Source organism: Delphinapterus leucas, chromosome 7, assembly GCF_059928025.1.
Source record: "Delphinapterus leucas isolate spDelLeu-1000000601 "Yukka" chromosome 7, BTC_Dleu_Yukka2, whole genome shotgun sequence".
Classification (NCBI taxonomy): Eukaryota; Metazoa; Chordata; class Mammalia; order Artiodactyla; family Monodontidae; genus Delphinapterus; species Delphinapterus leucas.
The window spans coordinates 55,772,220-55,784,840 of NC_143135.1; the positions used below are offsets into that span (position 1 = coordinate 55,772,220).

The window sequence follows — 12,621 nt, forward strand, 5'->3', positions numbered from 1 at the left end:
AAAAGTTACACTGGGCCAAGTCCTGTTGTTCAGAGAGCAGCATGCGACATTATACGCCTGCTCCTTTAAGGTGATCTGAGCAGTAACCAGGAAGGTATGGTATGTGCCATCATACCCTCATTATAGATAGAAGATTGAGGCTTAGAAGTTCAATTGTCTAAGATCACACAGTTAAGTGCTAGAGCCAAGTTTTGCACCCCCCAAAAAAAATTTTTTTTTTTTTAACCACTTCAGGTGCCTCCGTCCCTGGCACTACAAAAGTATAACAGCTTGGGTAGTGGTGCCTGGACAGCCCACAGTTGCGAAGCTTGAAGCTCCTTCCCACAGGGCCTGGTGATGGGCCAGACCTGAGGCTAATGGGAAGCAATGAACCTTCTGTTCTCATTCCTGTCCTCAATTATTTGCATTTTCATAAGGTTTGCCGTTCACACGAGGGAGGTGGGCTTAGCAAATGTACTTTCCTAAGTGACCAGCTGTCATCCCTGGCTTCTAGACATGAGGTTAAATGTGAGATTATGTGAGAAAAGCAGGCTGAAAAATTACCTCGATGCTGTGACTACCTTAGATTTTTTTCAATTACCTTAGGTTAAGAACACACAGAGCAAAAAACAAAAACAAAAAAACAAAAACAATGCTAAAGGAATTTTCTTCCTTTTTTTCCAAGTTGTATTACCTGGTTATAATAATTTGTATGATGAATATGCGTTATTTTTGAAAGCACAACCAGTGACACCCCATGTGGAATGCAGTGACGTGTGACATAGTGGACAATTCTGTGCCCAGTGGCAGAGCACAGGCTCTTTCCTTAGGGCAGTGTCGAGCTGTCCCACCCCTTGGAGTCTGTCCCTGAGGCCAGTAAGGACAGCAGCTGCAATGTGGCCCCGGGGGAGCAGTGGGGCATAGTTGATGTCAGAGGTGCTTTGACATTCGTGAGGTTAAGCCCCAGGGTCGTTGTGTCCTTTGGAAATGCCTCTCCATGACAGCTGTCACCTGGAGGGCTTAAGAGGGACTTTGGGGCCAAGCACCAGAGCTTTGGAGGTCCTCCTGAGAACAGGAGCTTCTAGTAGTGCAAACTCAGAGGACCGGCTCAAGCAATCACTACTCCAAAGAAAGGCCACCAGACAGCTTTAAACACAAAATATTCTTTTATTTGTCAACGAAGGCTACACGGGATCACTTCTAGTTTTGTTTTTATGCCTTTTTTTTCTTTTCTAGAAGGTACCTACATCTGCATTTATTTACAGCCTTGTTGGTATTTACACAGTCAAGAATACAGTGTTAGAAACACAAAAGTGTTGAGAAAAAAACTTCTCAAAATTAGTTCCAGACTTCAGGAAAACTATTTCCACATGGTAAGGCCAGAGTCTCCAGTGTTGGTCGTCCAGAGGCAGCTTGGGAGAGTCCTTTTGCTGAAGCCGTGGGTTCAGAAGTCTTCGAGAACAACAGGCAGGTTTAGAAAAGTGGGATTCTGGTGTTGGGTGAATCTAGGGCTACCAGGCCCCAGCAAACTTCTGTGACTCAGCTCCTGCCAGGATAGCTGAGCCTGCCCGAAAGTTGGTTCTCCGTTGGCAGTTTGCCCTCAGAATCAAACACATTTTCTTCGGGACCAGGAGGTCGCCCAGTATCATGCCTTTGGCATTCCAGAGGGGGTAAGAAACCCAACATCGGCCTGCTTTCTGGGGCGGTCACGTCCACCAGGCTGGTTTCTGAGAATGGAAAGGTTGGAGAGGAGAAAGTTTCTATCACCTGAGCAATGCATCTTTAAAAGGAGTTTGCTGTTATTTGAAGGTAAAATGAAAGGGCCTTGAACTACAGAGTTCTTTCTTTAATGCCCTCCTGTCCAGTAAAATACAGACAAGTGTATAAACTACCTGGGAATTCTGAACCTTAAATAAAGGGCTTTTAAGCCCAATGAAGATCCCAAGGGAAAAAAGAGACTGGGTGCTTTCCAAGACCCCTCAGGAGGCAGGCCCCAGCTCAGGACCAGAAGCCACAGCCGGGGCTTAGTGGCTGCTGTGAGGAATGGAGGATAGATTCGACTTCAAGCACCAGGGGAACAAACCCCCAAACCCGAGACCCCACTGAGGCCCGGCAGACTCCTTCCTCTTGGGCACCAAGCTCAGCCTCATGGTCCTCACCTCGTGGCAACTGCAAATACCAGGCTGCAGATGTGAAACTATTCTAAGATTTCACATGGAAATCTCATCTTTGCATATTGGAAACCCCCCGCCACCTATAAGGCGGTACTTAAAAGTCACAGCTAAAAAGGTCCTTTATTCTCTTTTTCTTGTTTTTAAACAAATCTGATTCCTTGTTAAGTGCCTATAAAAACACTGCCCAGTTTTATTCCCCTTCCTTGCCTACATCACCTTCTGCTCCCAGCCCCACCTCATTCTTTAAAATCACGCCCTCTGGCCATTTTCAACCTCTGGTCAGTTTCTTAGCAATTGTTTCAAATCCTCCATCCCTAGGTAGAAATCAGGCACTAGTCTGTTCCTTGGGTTAATTCTCAGCCGACAGTTCTGAGAGACAAGCATCAGGGGTAATTGACCGTGGAGTTCCTTTCCCTTCCTCCCGTTGTCATAGCTCTGCCCTCCAGTGACGTCTGCCTGGAGGGTGGATAAAAAAGGAAATCTCATCCTATAAAAAGCAAAGTTGGGGAATGACTGAAGTCCTATTTAAGGTGATGACAGAGGGGCTGTGGATGAGGAGGTGATGGCAGCCGTGGAGGATACGGGAGAAGGCAGGAGCTCTTCCAAAATAAACCTTTTTCTAGGGTCAGAAGCTGACATCCTGCAGAATAATGAGCCTGAGCCAGTGAGGGAGGGCTGGTAATTCTCATGCACGCGTTTTGGTTGGTTAATGCCAAAAGGGCAGGTGCCGTCAAGGATGGGATTTGCTGCCTGGAGGCCTCTGAGCAGGCACAGGGAACTCCAGCTTATGCCTTCAGACTCACCCTTGTGGTGCGATTGGCACTGCTGGTCTCAGGAGGAGGACAGACGGAGAGTGCAGGCAGTGAGTCACCTGCCAGCCCAAATGGAAGCCAACTCAGAAGGGCCGAGGCCAGAAGCACCACCTCCAATAGCAACAGCACCAGTGTGAAACTGAGGTGCTTGATGCTGCCGGCCCCACACCTGAGGTCCTCTCCAAAGCCTGGGGATGCTTCATCTTCTCCCCATACAGAAGCTATGCCTCCTTGGTGGTATGTAGCCCAGAAAAAATATAACATCATTCGTTTAAAGGAAAGGAATGCTCAATTATTCTCTGTGATTTTGATCTTTAAGAGTCCACACTATTATTTTGGTGGGGGTGAGGGGTGGAGGGTCAGAGGGTTGGGGAGGTGTGGGGAGATGGTTCATTCAGCCCTCATGCTGTCTCTGACCTCCAAGTCGACGTCCCCAGCAGGTCTTGACTGATGTCAGGAAGCCAGCATGGAACTGATCATCTAGGTCAACGGGCAGGGTCCCATTGCTCAAGGGCTCCTTGTATCAAGAGTACATTTGAGAGGCATAAGTCTATTTTGGTTTAAAAACAAAAAAACACTTGTGTTCTTCAGGCCAAACTATTTTCCATCCCGTCCAAGAACGATCCCGCCGGATGGGACCCGCCACCAGCTCCCGCCTTGCACAGTGGGCCCGGGAGCACTGCATCTGACTCAGCGGAGCTCTGGGAGGAGTGGGCAAATAGTCCAAGACACTGTAGCAGCAGTGTCACTTTTTTTGGAAACAGGAAGAGCACTTAGCGAAACACATCCTCTCATCCCAGTGGGATGACGTAAGGCAAAACCTCCTCTCCCGAGAAGCTCTGGGTGCCTCCCTCTGCTACGCAGACCCCGACCTCCGTGCTGCTCCGCTTCTCATGCAGCAAGAGACCTTTTCGGTTTCATTAACTCATGGAATATTCTGAAGACTCTGTGAGTAAGGCTATAAAGGTGCCATGAGCTTGTCAGTCCAACAAGGTTTCCACGGGAAGGAGCTCAGACTCAGAATTCATTTTCCACACTCAATGTAAAATGTAACCCATAAACGTCCCACTTTCTAAGAAGCCCAGCTTAAAAGGAAGCATTTGGCTTCCCCTCCTGGTCTCCCAGAGCCTCCTGTGAGAGGTAATGACAGTGGTAATTAGGCAGATAAAACAGGAGAAAGGAGCTCCTAGCTCTCCCCTACTCTCAGTGCTTCCCCCAGCCCACTGGCGGCTGCCTCTCCCTGGGCATGCCCTCCAGGTGTGGGATGTACTCACTCCCGAAAGGACTTAAACTTCTGCCCAATGACCACAGTCTTCACAGGGACAACTGCAGCCCGGTCTTCTGGATCCATAGGCACCAGCCTCAGGAACCGCCCCCAGTCCTGGTGGGGTAGTTTGATGCTGCCAGGCCACACCAAATTATCTCTTTCCTCCTTTCTCCTTAATCTTGCTTTAAAACCCCAGTTGGGCTCCTCTAGAGGGGAAGCTGTTTTAGAAGAACTTCACAGAAGGAATTTCCTGAAAGCCTATCCGGCTGCATCCCAGCTCTGCAATTAGCCCAATACATGAGAGGCAGAGGAGCCTTCAGGAGCTCGTTAGAAGGATGCTTGACGCATGCTTTCCTCTCTCTGGCTGACTTTTTCTTAAGCCTCTTTCCACGATCAAAGGCCACCAAGCACCTCTCTCCACACTCCTATTTCTCAGTGGTGGCAGCTGAGCAGTGGAGGGAAGATACCCAAAGTCATGGGGAGAGGGCTTCACCTAGGAAGGCAGGCTGGTACCCTTGCCACCACTGCCGTTCTTTTGCCGTGGGTGACCTTCCCTTCTGGACGTGGTGCCCACACTGAGGGCTTGCTGTGCGGTGCTGCTTCTCACGTCTGACTTTGGGAGAGAGAAAGAGATGAATAAGGAACATCATGGGAGGACCAACCAACCACAGATACCCTGGATGCCTCTGCCTCTTGGGGAGGCTTGGGCTCTAAGCCCCAGGATGCTGTCACCAGACTGGGGAAAGGACCTGGGAGACACTTTCTCCATCCCAGCATGGAGGTGGCACTGACAACTACACAAGATTTGCAAAAGGGGTTGGGGGGTTTCATTTCGCATCAAAATATAAAGCTTGGACAGGAGTTTGGGGCAGCTTGAAAAAGGTGCTGTGAGATCATGAAATCCCCCAGAGAAGATGGAACCATCCATGGTCCTCTGGAGGCATGGAACACAGTGAGTAAAAAAGCCACCACTTGTCTGCGGGAGCTTAGCCAAAGATCCTCAGGTCCTGCGGACCCTCCTTCCAGGCCCCCTTGGAAATTTGCTACCGGCCCATTACTCTCCACTGCACCCTTCCCTCCTGCCCGACCCCCATGGAAGAGAAAGTTGCACACGGGACAAGTTAGCACAGACACTTGTGTCTCACATCACACTGGGTACCCGGGGACAGACAAGGACACACCCCAGGAGATGCATCTCAGTGAGGAGAAATGTACCCCAAACAACAAGGAAAACTCCTCAAGGAAAAGGGAACAAAAGACAAGAAAGTTTTCATTGTGATCACACTATGGAAAAAAAATACCTTCTGTTCTTTGCAAAAAATGTGTGAAGGCCAAATTTGTGTTTTTCTTTTCTTAAAAAAAAAAGGATGTTGCATGAATTACACTGCAACCAGTATCTTTTTTGTTCGCTTGCTTTCTGCACTTGTTAAAAAAAGGATTCTTTTTTTTTTTTTAAGTACAACACAGTCAGGTATGCGGCCACAAAAGAGTAGCTGTCTTTGGCAAGAAGTCCCGGCCACGGTCCTCTGTGTCACCTTCGGCCCATCTCACTCTGTCTCATGAAGTGGATGTTGCTGGCGCTGTCTGACAGTTCCGGGTACTGCTCGACCGAGATCACGAAGAAGCCGTCGTAGCCTTGAACCCGCCCCGTGCTCAGCGCCTGCTGCTTCTCGCCCTCTGTCCAGGCCCGCAGGCCTTCCTCCCCTTCCCGAAGTCGCTGCTGCTCGCGGGCCCAGGCCTGGCGCACGGCTCTCTGCCGGGCCAGCTCCAGCACCCGTGCCTTCTCCTCATCTGGTGTTGTCCCATAGCGAGTGTTCAAGCACAGTGCCCCGTACTGGAGCTGGATGTCTGTGTACCGTCTAGTCCTGCCACTGAGCACCGTGTTGATCTGGGACACAGTGACGTTGACCCCGTTCTCCAGGGTTCGCCGCCCCCCGCTGAGGCCCAGGATGGCCAGGTCGCCTTCCGAAGGTCCTGCTTTCACGAAGTAGTGGGTGTCCACTCCGTCAATGGTGAAGTGCATGTTCTCTAGGTAGTGGGCGTTGTTCAAGATGGCAGCAACCCTCCGCCCGTCCTCGTTGGCCACACTGATGATGTCTGTGGTCACTCGGCCATCCTTCAAGGCGAACTTGACCCCTTTGCCAAAGACTGAGCCACTGGATGCAAACTTCTTTGTCTCTGGGGCCTGCTGGCAGCTGGTGATTGTGGAGCCGTAGAGCTGATCGAAACGTTCCAGGGTGACGAAGGCCTTGAGCTGCTTCTGCACTTCACACTGTACCCCGAGAACAGACTGATGGTGGGGGGAGAGAGAGTGAGATAAATGGGGAAAAACTTCCAACGGCCTGGAGAACCAGCTTACGTGACTAAAAGTCAAACCTATACAAATGTATTAACCTGTAGCATCTAGCTCTACTGCTGACCACTAGGACACCCAGCCCTCCCTTCATCCATCTATTCACCCTTCCTCCCATTCAGAAGCTGTTCAGGGAGCATCTACTCTGTGCCCAATCCCTTTCTCGGCACGGAAGATACAACAATGAATCAGACATCGTCCCTGCCCTTGAAGAATTCCTCGTTTAGTGGGGAAAGACAGATGTGGCAACAAATAGCTACAATCAAATGTGATGAGGGTGGTCTAAGAGGAGCGATAGTAACAGCTGTAGCCAACATGTCGTGGCCTTTGAGCTGAACAGTTCACATTCATTATCTCGCTGGATCTTCACAATAACTTTATACGGTAGGGACTGTTATTGCTCTGGTTTTACACCTAAGGAAACTAAGGCTCAAAGAGGTTGTAACTGGCCCGCAGTCATACAGACCAGTAAGTATTCAAACCAACATTCAAACCCTGGTCTGTCTGATCCTAGAGGCTCAGTTCAAGGGCTGCTGGAGTTGGGAGGAGCAATCACGGCTCAGGGTGTCTCAGCCTGGAGGCGGAGAAACAAGGTGAAGGAGATGGGGTTCAAGGACAGGCTCACGCTGGAGTTGGGACTTGGAGGATGAGGGGATGATGTTAGATGCAGGAATGGCGAGGGACGCACTCTTGACAAGAAGGCTTAGTACGATGAAAAGTAGTTACTTACATAAACCCTCTTAGCCTGCTGTGTTGCTCTCTGCCATGTTTAGAAATGATTTTCAAGGAGGGCCTCTGTCCCCACAGTGCTTCCTGGGGGCTCCTCAAGTGCCCCCGCTCTTGGCTGCTTTGCGGGATAGGTTGGAAGCCACGTTCAGGCAGGCCCCAGGGCCTTATCAGCAACTTAGAGAAATGGCTTTAGAAAAAGGCCCAGCGGTTTCTCACTGAAATTCAGTCCTCTTTATAATTAATAGAGCCCTGTCTGTGAACAATTATTTCCTAGAGTTTCACGGAAGCTGGAGTGCTAAACAACAAAGATCTCCAATGCTTGCCAAGGGCAGAAATCAATAATTCATTGACAGGCAAGGCTGGCAAACCGTCAGAGACTGTGGCTCTGGGAGGGGGTGGAGAAGGGAGTCTGGAGGTAGGCGGTGCAGCTGAGTGGCTGGAAGCGGCCCTGGGAAAACAGTCAGCGCTGTGGGCAGCTGGGCAGTACCTGGAGGGATGGACGGCGGGGATTGGAGAGGGGCAGGGGGTGGGGCTAGGGCTGCAGAGAGAGGATGGGCTTCGTGACCAGACAGACTTGGGTTCTCATCGCCTTTCCAGCTCACCTTGGACAAGTTTCTCTCAACTCTGGTCTTATCTGTAAAATGGGGAAAAAGGCCGAACTCACGGGGTTGTTTACTTCTTTCAACCATTTGTTCATTCAACAAAAGTTTCCCATGCACCTACTATGTGCGAGGTGGTATGCTGGGTACCAAATAAGACCCAGTACTTGCCCTCTTGGGGCTTAGGGTCTAGTGGAGATACAGGGAAGAAAACAGGAATGAAAATATAGCGTTGTGAGTGCTTAGCAAGAGGAAGCTATAGGTGCCACCGGAGCACAGAGGTGCAGAATCACATTCTCCAGAGGTCAGGGGAAGGAAACAGCTAGGCTGAGGCCTGATGGAATCCGACTGGAGTAAGAGATATGGATGTGTAAGTTTCTGATCGCCAGCAGTATGCCATCTGGCAACTCTGATTTCCTCCTCAGTCTCTTGTCCCCCTGGTCAGGGATCCCCTGGAAGGCCTGGTCTCTGCCTGATTCTTTCCTGCCTTCACTGGGCTCCCGGGGCATGGGGCCTGGAAGAGCCAGCTCCCAGCACAGATCTTATGAAAGAGGGGGGCAGTGGGAAGAAATGAGCAAATGGATGTCTGAAGTGAGAGGGTGGAATGAAACTGTTTTTAAGGATCTTTATAGCCATAAAATTCTATGAGTCTTTGAAATTGGGTCATAAATGGAAGACAGGGGAAAGTAACATTTTTTTGAGCACCTACAGACAGATCTGGGTTTGAATCCTGCTCTACTTCATCCTTGCTGTGTGGCATTCGAAAGCCTCAAGCATGAAATCTGTAAAATGAGAACAACGATACCAAGGGATATTTGTGTGTTAATTTATGTAGAATAGGCCAGGTGCACTGAGGTGCTCAGAAAATGTCACATTTGTATTTCGAACACACCTTCCCTCTTTGTACTTTTGTACTGGGTTGGGACAAAGGCTCATTTTTTTGTGTGGAACTCCAAACTCAGTGTAACGTACAAAACTCCTTAATTTGGCTTGTGAGGGCCTACGTGCTGTTACAGCTGGGTCCACAGTGACCTGCCAGTGGCAGGGTTACTAAGTATTTGCTGAACTGTTTCTGGCAGGCACAGTGGACGTACCACATTGGTTTCTATCACTGGCCTAGGCTTTCCTGAAAAGCTGGTGGGACCCATTCCTGTAATGTCTGGACGGCTTGAGGGGTGGGCAGCCATGTGTGTGAATTACCTTGCTGTTGTCCCACTCCTGAGTCTTCATGTGTGTGTGGATGAGCTCGTAGGATGGTTCCATGGCATCCATGTCTGGCTTGGGATAGCCGGGAATCACGTTGTGAAGCTGGAATCCGAAGGTGAGGAGCCAGCTGTTGACATCTGGGTGGGAGAGAAGCAGAAACAGCCCCACGGAGTCAGTGGACCTCAGAGTGACACATCCCAAGAAAGCAGCCTAGAGTTAGGCTGCAGCGGGGCGGGGTGAGGACACAGAGAGCTGCTGGGGGGAGAGTCAACAAGCATGGTGGAAACTGTTTCACGGCATGAAAGATGAACACGCTCTTGGGACCTAGTGTCCCCTCCTAGGGATGTATCTGAGAGAGATGTCACTGAAGTAGAACCTAGGTTTCCAGACTCCTCTTACTACTGTCACTCTACCCCGAGGACCTTCAGCTTCGTAGCCAGGGGCAGCTGTCGATGGATGAACACTCCTCCACATCCAGCCGCAACACCAACAGGAGACACAGACGACAACCAACCCCAAAGATTTTTTTTTTTTTTTGCGGTATGTGGGCCTCTCACTGCTGTGGCCTCTCCCGTTGCGGAGCACAGGCTCCAGACACGCAGGCTCAGCAGCCATGGCTCACGGGCCCAGCCACTCCGCGGCATGTGGGATCTTCCCGGACCGGGGCACGAACCCGTGTCTCCTGCATCGGCAGGTGGACTCTCAACCACTGCGCCACCAGGGAAGCCCCAAAGGAAAGGTTTTAATGAATGACTTTCAAAGAGAAAATTCACTGAAGAAGCAAACTCTCCCTCCTTTCTCCTTTTTGAAGAGATTAGAGCCGCAGGGCTAAAGTGCATTGGGCATGGAGGTGGCCTGACCAAAGATCGAAGAGTTTTTTTCCCCTTGATCCTGCCTTTATTTACTCTGGGAGCCTAAGAAAGTCACTTGAGCTCCCTGTGCCTTCATTTTCCAGTCTTTATATTGGGCTTTAGGATCTAGCCCCATAGGCATTGGATTTACTGGTTTTTATAATATTCCTGGGGGGTTACTAATTATAAAATACTAAGTATAGGGAAAGGTGGGATGTTGTCATGAGCAACCGGCTCACTGAAGAGTGGAATCAGGAAGCCAAGACTTCGGGAAAAGAAAGAGGGTGGAAAGTGTGTCATCAGTTACTTGGCCCTCTGTTGCTGAGTGTCTTTTATGTGCCCAGCTCTGGTGTCACAGATCCTCAGCTTGCACACACAGGACCCTGAAGGGGAGCTGAGACATGGACACGGATAACCTTGACACAGGAAAAACACCTAGAGGAGGGCAGAAGTCTTTCAGTTCCACAGACTGACAAGTCTTCATGAAGAAGGTTGCCTTGAAGCCAGGCAGTGAAAGCTGTGCAAATTTTGTCAGGCTTTGATGGAGATGAACGCAAAGGCCATGGTATAAGGCAAGGCCTGGAGAGGGGAGGTGAGTATTGGGAGCGTTCGGGTAACCGGACAGCAGTTCAGCAAGGCAGAGAGAGAACCAGAAAGGACAATGGCGGCTGGAGAAGGAAAAGCCTGGGATGGCAGGTGGGAGGTGATCTGGGGTCTACAGGAGACAGACAGACAGCCTGTGTCCCCGCATGGCTCAGCCTTCCTTGCGAAGGGGCAGCTGAAGATGCCAAAGCAGTTGTTGACTAGAGACTCAAATCCAAAGTTAGGAGAAGGCAGGATTTGGAATTAAGTGTCTGAGCCAGCAACTCTGGGTGGTGGGCATTCAGGCCTGCTTTGGGCTTTTTCCAAAGCAGACAGATCCCTGGTCAGGGAGGTTCTTAGGGCCCAGGCATTGGTGGAATTGAGTTCATCCCAGTGATGGGAGTGCCATTCGGGGGTCATCAACTTCATCCCACATTGCCTTTCCATTCAAGAACCTCAAGTTTGCCTTTTTCTTTTTGGTTTTTGTTTCTTCGATGTTCCAGAGCCCCTCTCTTGGGTGTGAAGGCTGGAGGTTCTGATGTGGAGGAGTGGTAGAAAAGGAAGCTTGGAAACCCAGATTCTACTTCTAGAAAGATCATATAAGGGAAAGAACATGGTGAGGCAAGACAAAACCCAGGTCCAAACTCTGGCTCCCAACTTGCAAACTGTGTGATCTTAGACAGTTTCCTTAACCTCTCTGAGGTTCAGTTTCCTTATCTGCAAATTCATGGGAGAAATGGTTTTCACCAAGTCATGGAGAAGAATACTAATAGTGTTACCACTTTGGGGCAGCCAACATAGAGCAGGAACTGTTCTGTTTTGTTACATAAATGATTGGATTTAATGTATTTTAAAGTGTCCAGCTTGGTTCCTGGCTCATAGAAGGCTGACTGTGTTTCCTCAAACCCAAGCCTCCATGTGCCTGGAACTCCATTTCCTCTTTTGTAACGTGAGGTGCTTGGACCAGTTTTCTCCAAAGTCCCTTTCCTCACTGAGTTTCTAAGTATCTCTGATTCTCTGAATCTTGGTAGATGGTTTTTTGGGAAATTAAAACAAACAGAACGGGGGAAAAAAAAAACAACCCCACAAAGCCATTGTGCCTGAGGCTGAGAACTTGCATCTGAATTTGTAGTTGCAAAGGAAAGCTTCTATCAGGAATACTGCAAATTCCCAGGAAGCCAGGGGGCTGAAAAGAGGCCTGGGCCTTAATTACAAGTGATGGAAGGTGAAACTTTCTCATTATGCCTTTAGGAAAAATGCTGAAAATTGATTTATTCACTGCTTTTTCTACTGTGCTTTTCTGAAGAGGTGGGAATTTTACTCTTCTTTCCTATGACATCAGAGGTAGACATTTCCCTCAAGTTAAAAAGCTCTTTACTCATCCGTTCGTCCCAGACTTCAGCGTGGCTGCCTGGGACAGTGGTGAAAAATAATAATCCCTTTCACACGTATACAGCTTTGCACTTAACAGAGGGAATTCAGATCTCTAAGAATGAGGATTTTGGAGTCAGACACAGCAGAGTTCTAACCCCAGCCTTGCCACCTCTTCCTGGGCGGGTTACTTTACCTCTCTGACCCTCACTTTCCGCCTTTGTAAACGGGGTCAGTGGTCCCCATCAAGTGAGGGTTAAGTATATGATGGATCAGTGGTGGACATTTTTAAGTTGCCTTCCTAGTGTCCCATTCTGCCTTCTCTCTCTTTCTTTTTGCGGTATCCATGTATTTTTAGGGACGCTGACTCCACCTAAGGGCTTAGCATTGAAGCATGTGACCTAGGCTAAGCCAATCAGTGCATTCTATCTCCCCAGCCATGCTGGTTGGTTCAGGGGTTTTCATGTGACATAAGCCTCTCCAGTATTATAGGCTTAAGACCCTATCCTGTTTTTGGAAAAAAGATGAGATGCCTTTTTATCGTTGTTGTTGCTGGATGTGAATGAGGTTGCATGTAGCCCACGTGGAAGCTAAATGGTCAAGTTTAGTGAGAATTAGTACTATCTTGGCTTTTAGTAGTAAAATGTTTTTTTCTTCAGCTACAGTAACCTGCCAAGGCATCTCACAGGAAATTCACT

At 49.3% G+C, this 12,621-nt stretch overlaps 1 protein-coding gene and 1 long non-coding RNA gene across 2 annotated transcripts in view; both read right to left on the reverse strand.

The window, feature by feature from the left end:
• Positions 1 to 1,126: 1,126 nt before the first annotated feature.
• LOC149748751 (uncharacterized) lies at positions 1,127 to 4,270 on the reverse strand. Its single transcript, XR_016393858.1, has 2 exons — positions 3,383 to 4,270; positions 1,127 to 1,706 (listed from the first exon to the last, which is right to left on the reverse strand). It is a non-coding gene; the product is annotated as an uncharacterized LOC149748751 (long non-coding RNA).
• A 1,318-nt stretch (positions 4,271 to 5,588) lies between these two features.
• TENM4 (teneurin transmembrane protein 4) overlaps positions 5,589 to 12,621 on the reverse strand; it is a 385,057-nt gene continuing 378,024 nt past the window's right edge. Inside the window, exons 28-29 of the mRNA XM_022593930.2 lie at positions 9,114 to 9,256; positions 5,589 to 6,522 (exon numbers count right to left, since the gene is read on the reverse strand). Of these exons, the coding sequence (XP_022449638.2) occupies positions 5,764 to 6,522; positions 9,114 to 9,256 (902 nt within the window). The 3' untranslated portion in view covers positions 5,589 to 5,763. The remainder of the gene's footprint in view (positions 6,523 to 9,113; positions 9,257 to 12,621) is intronic.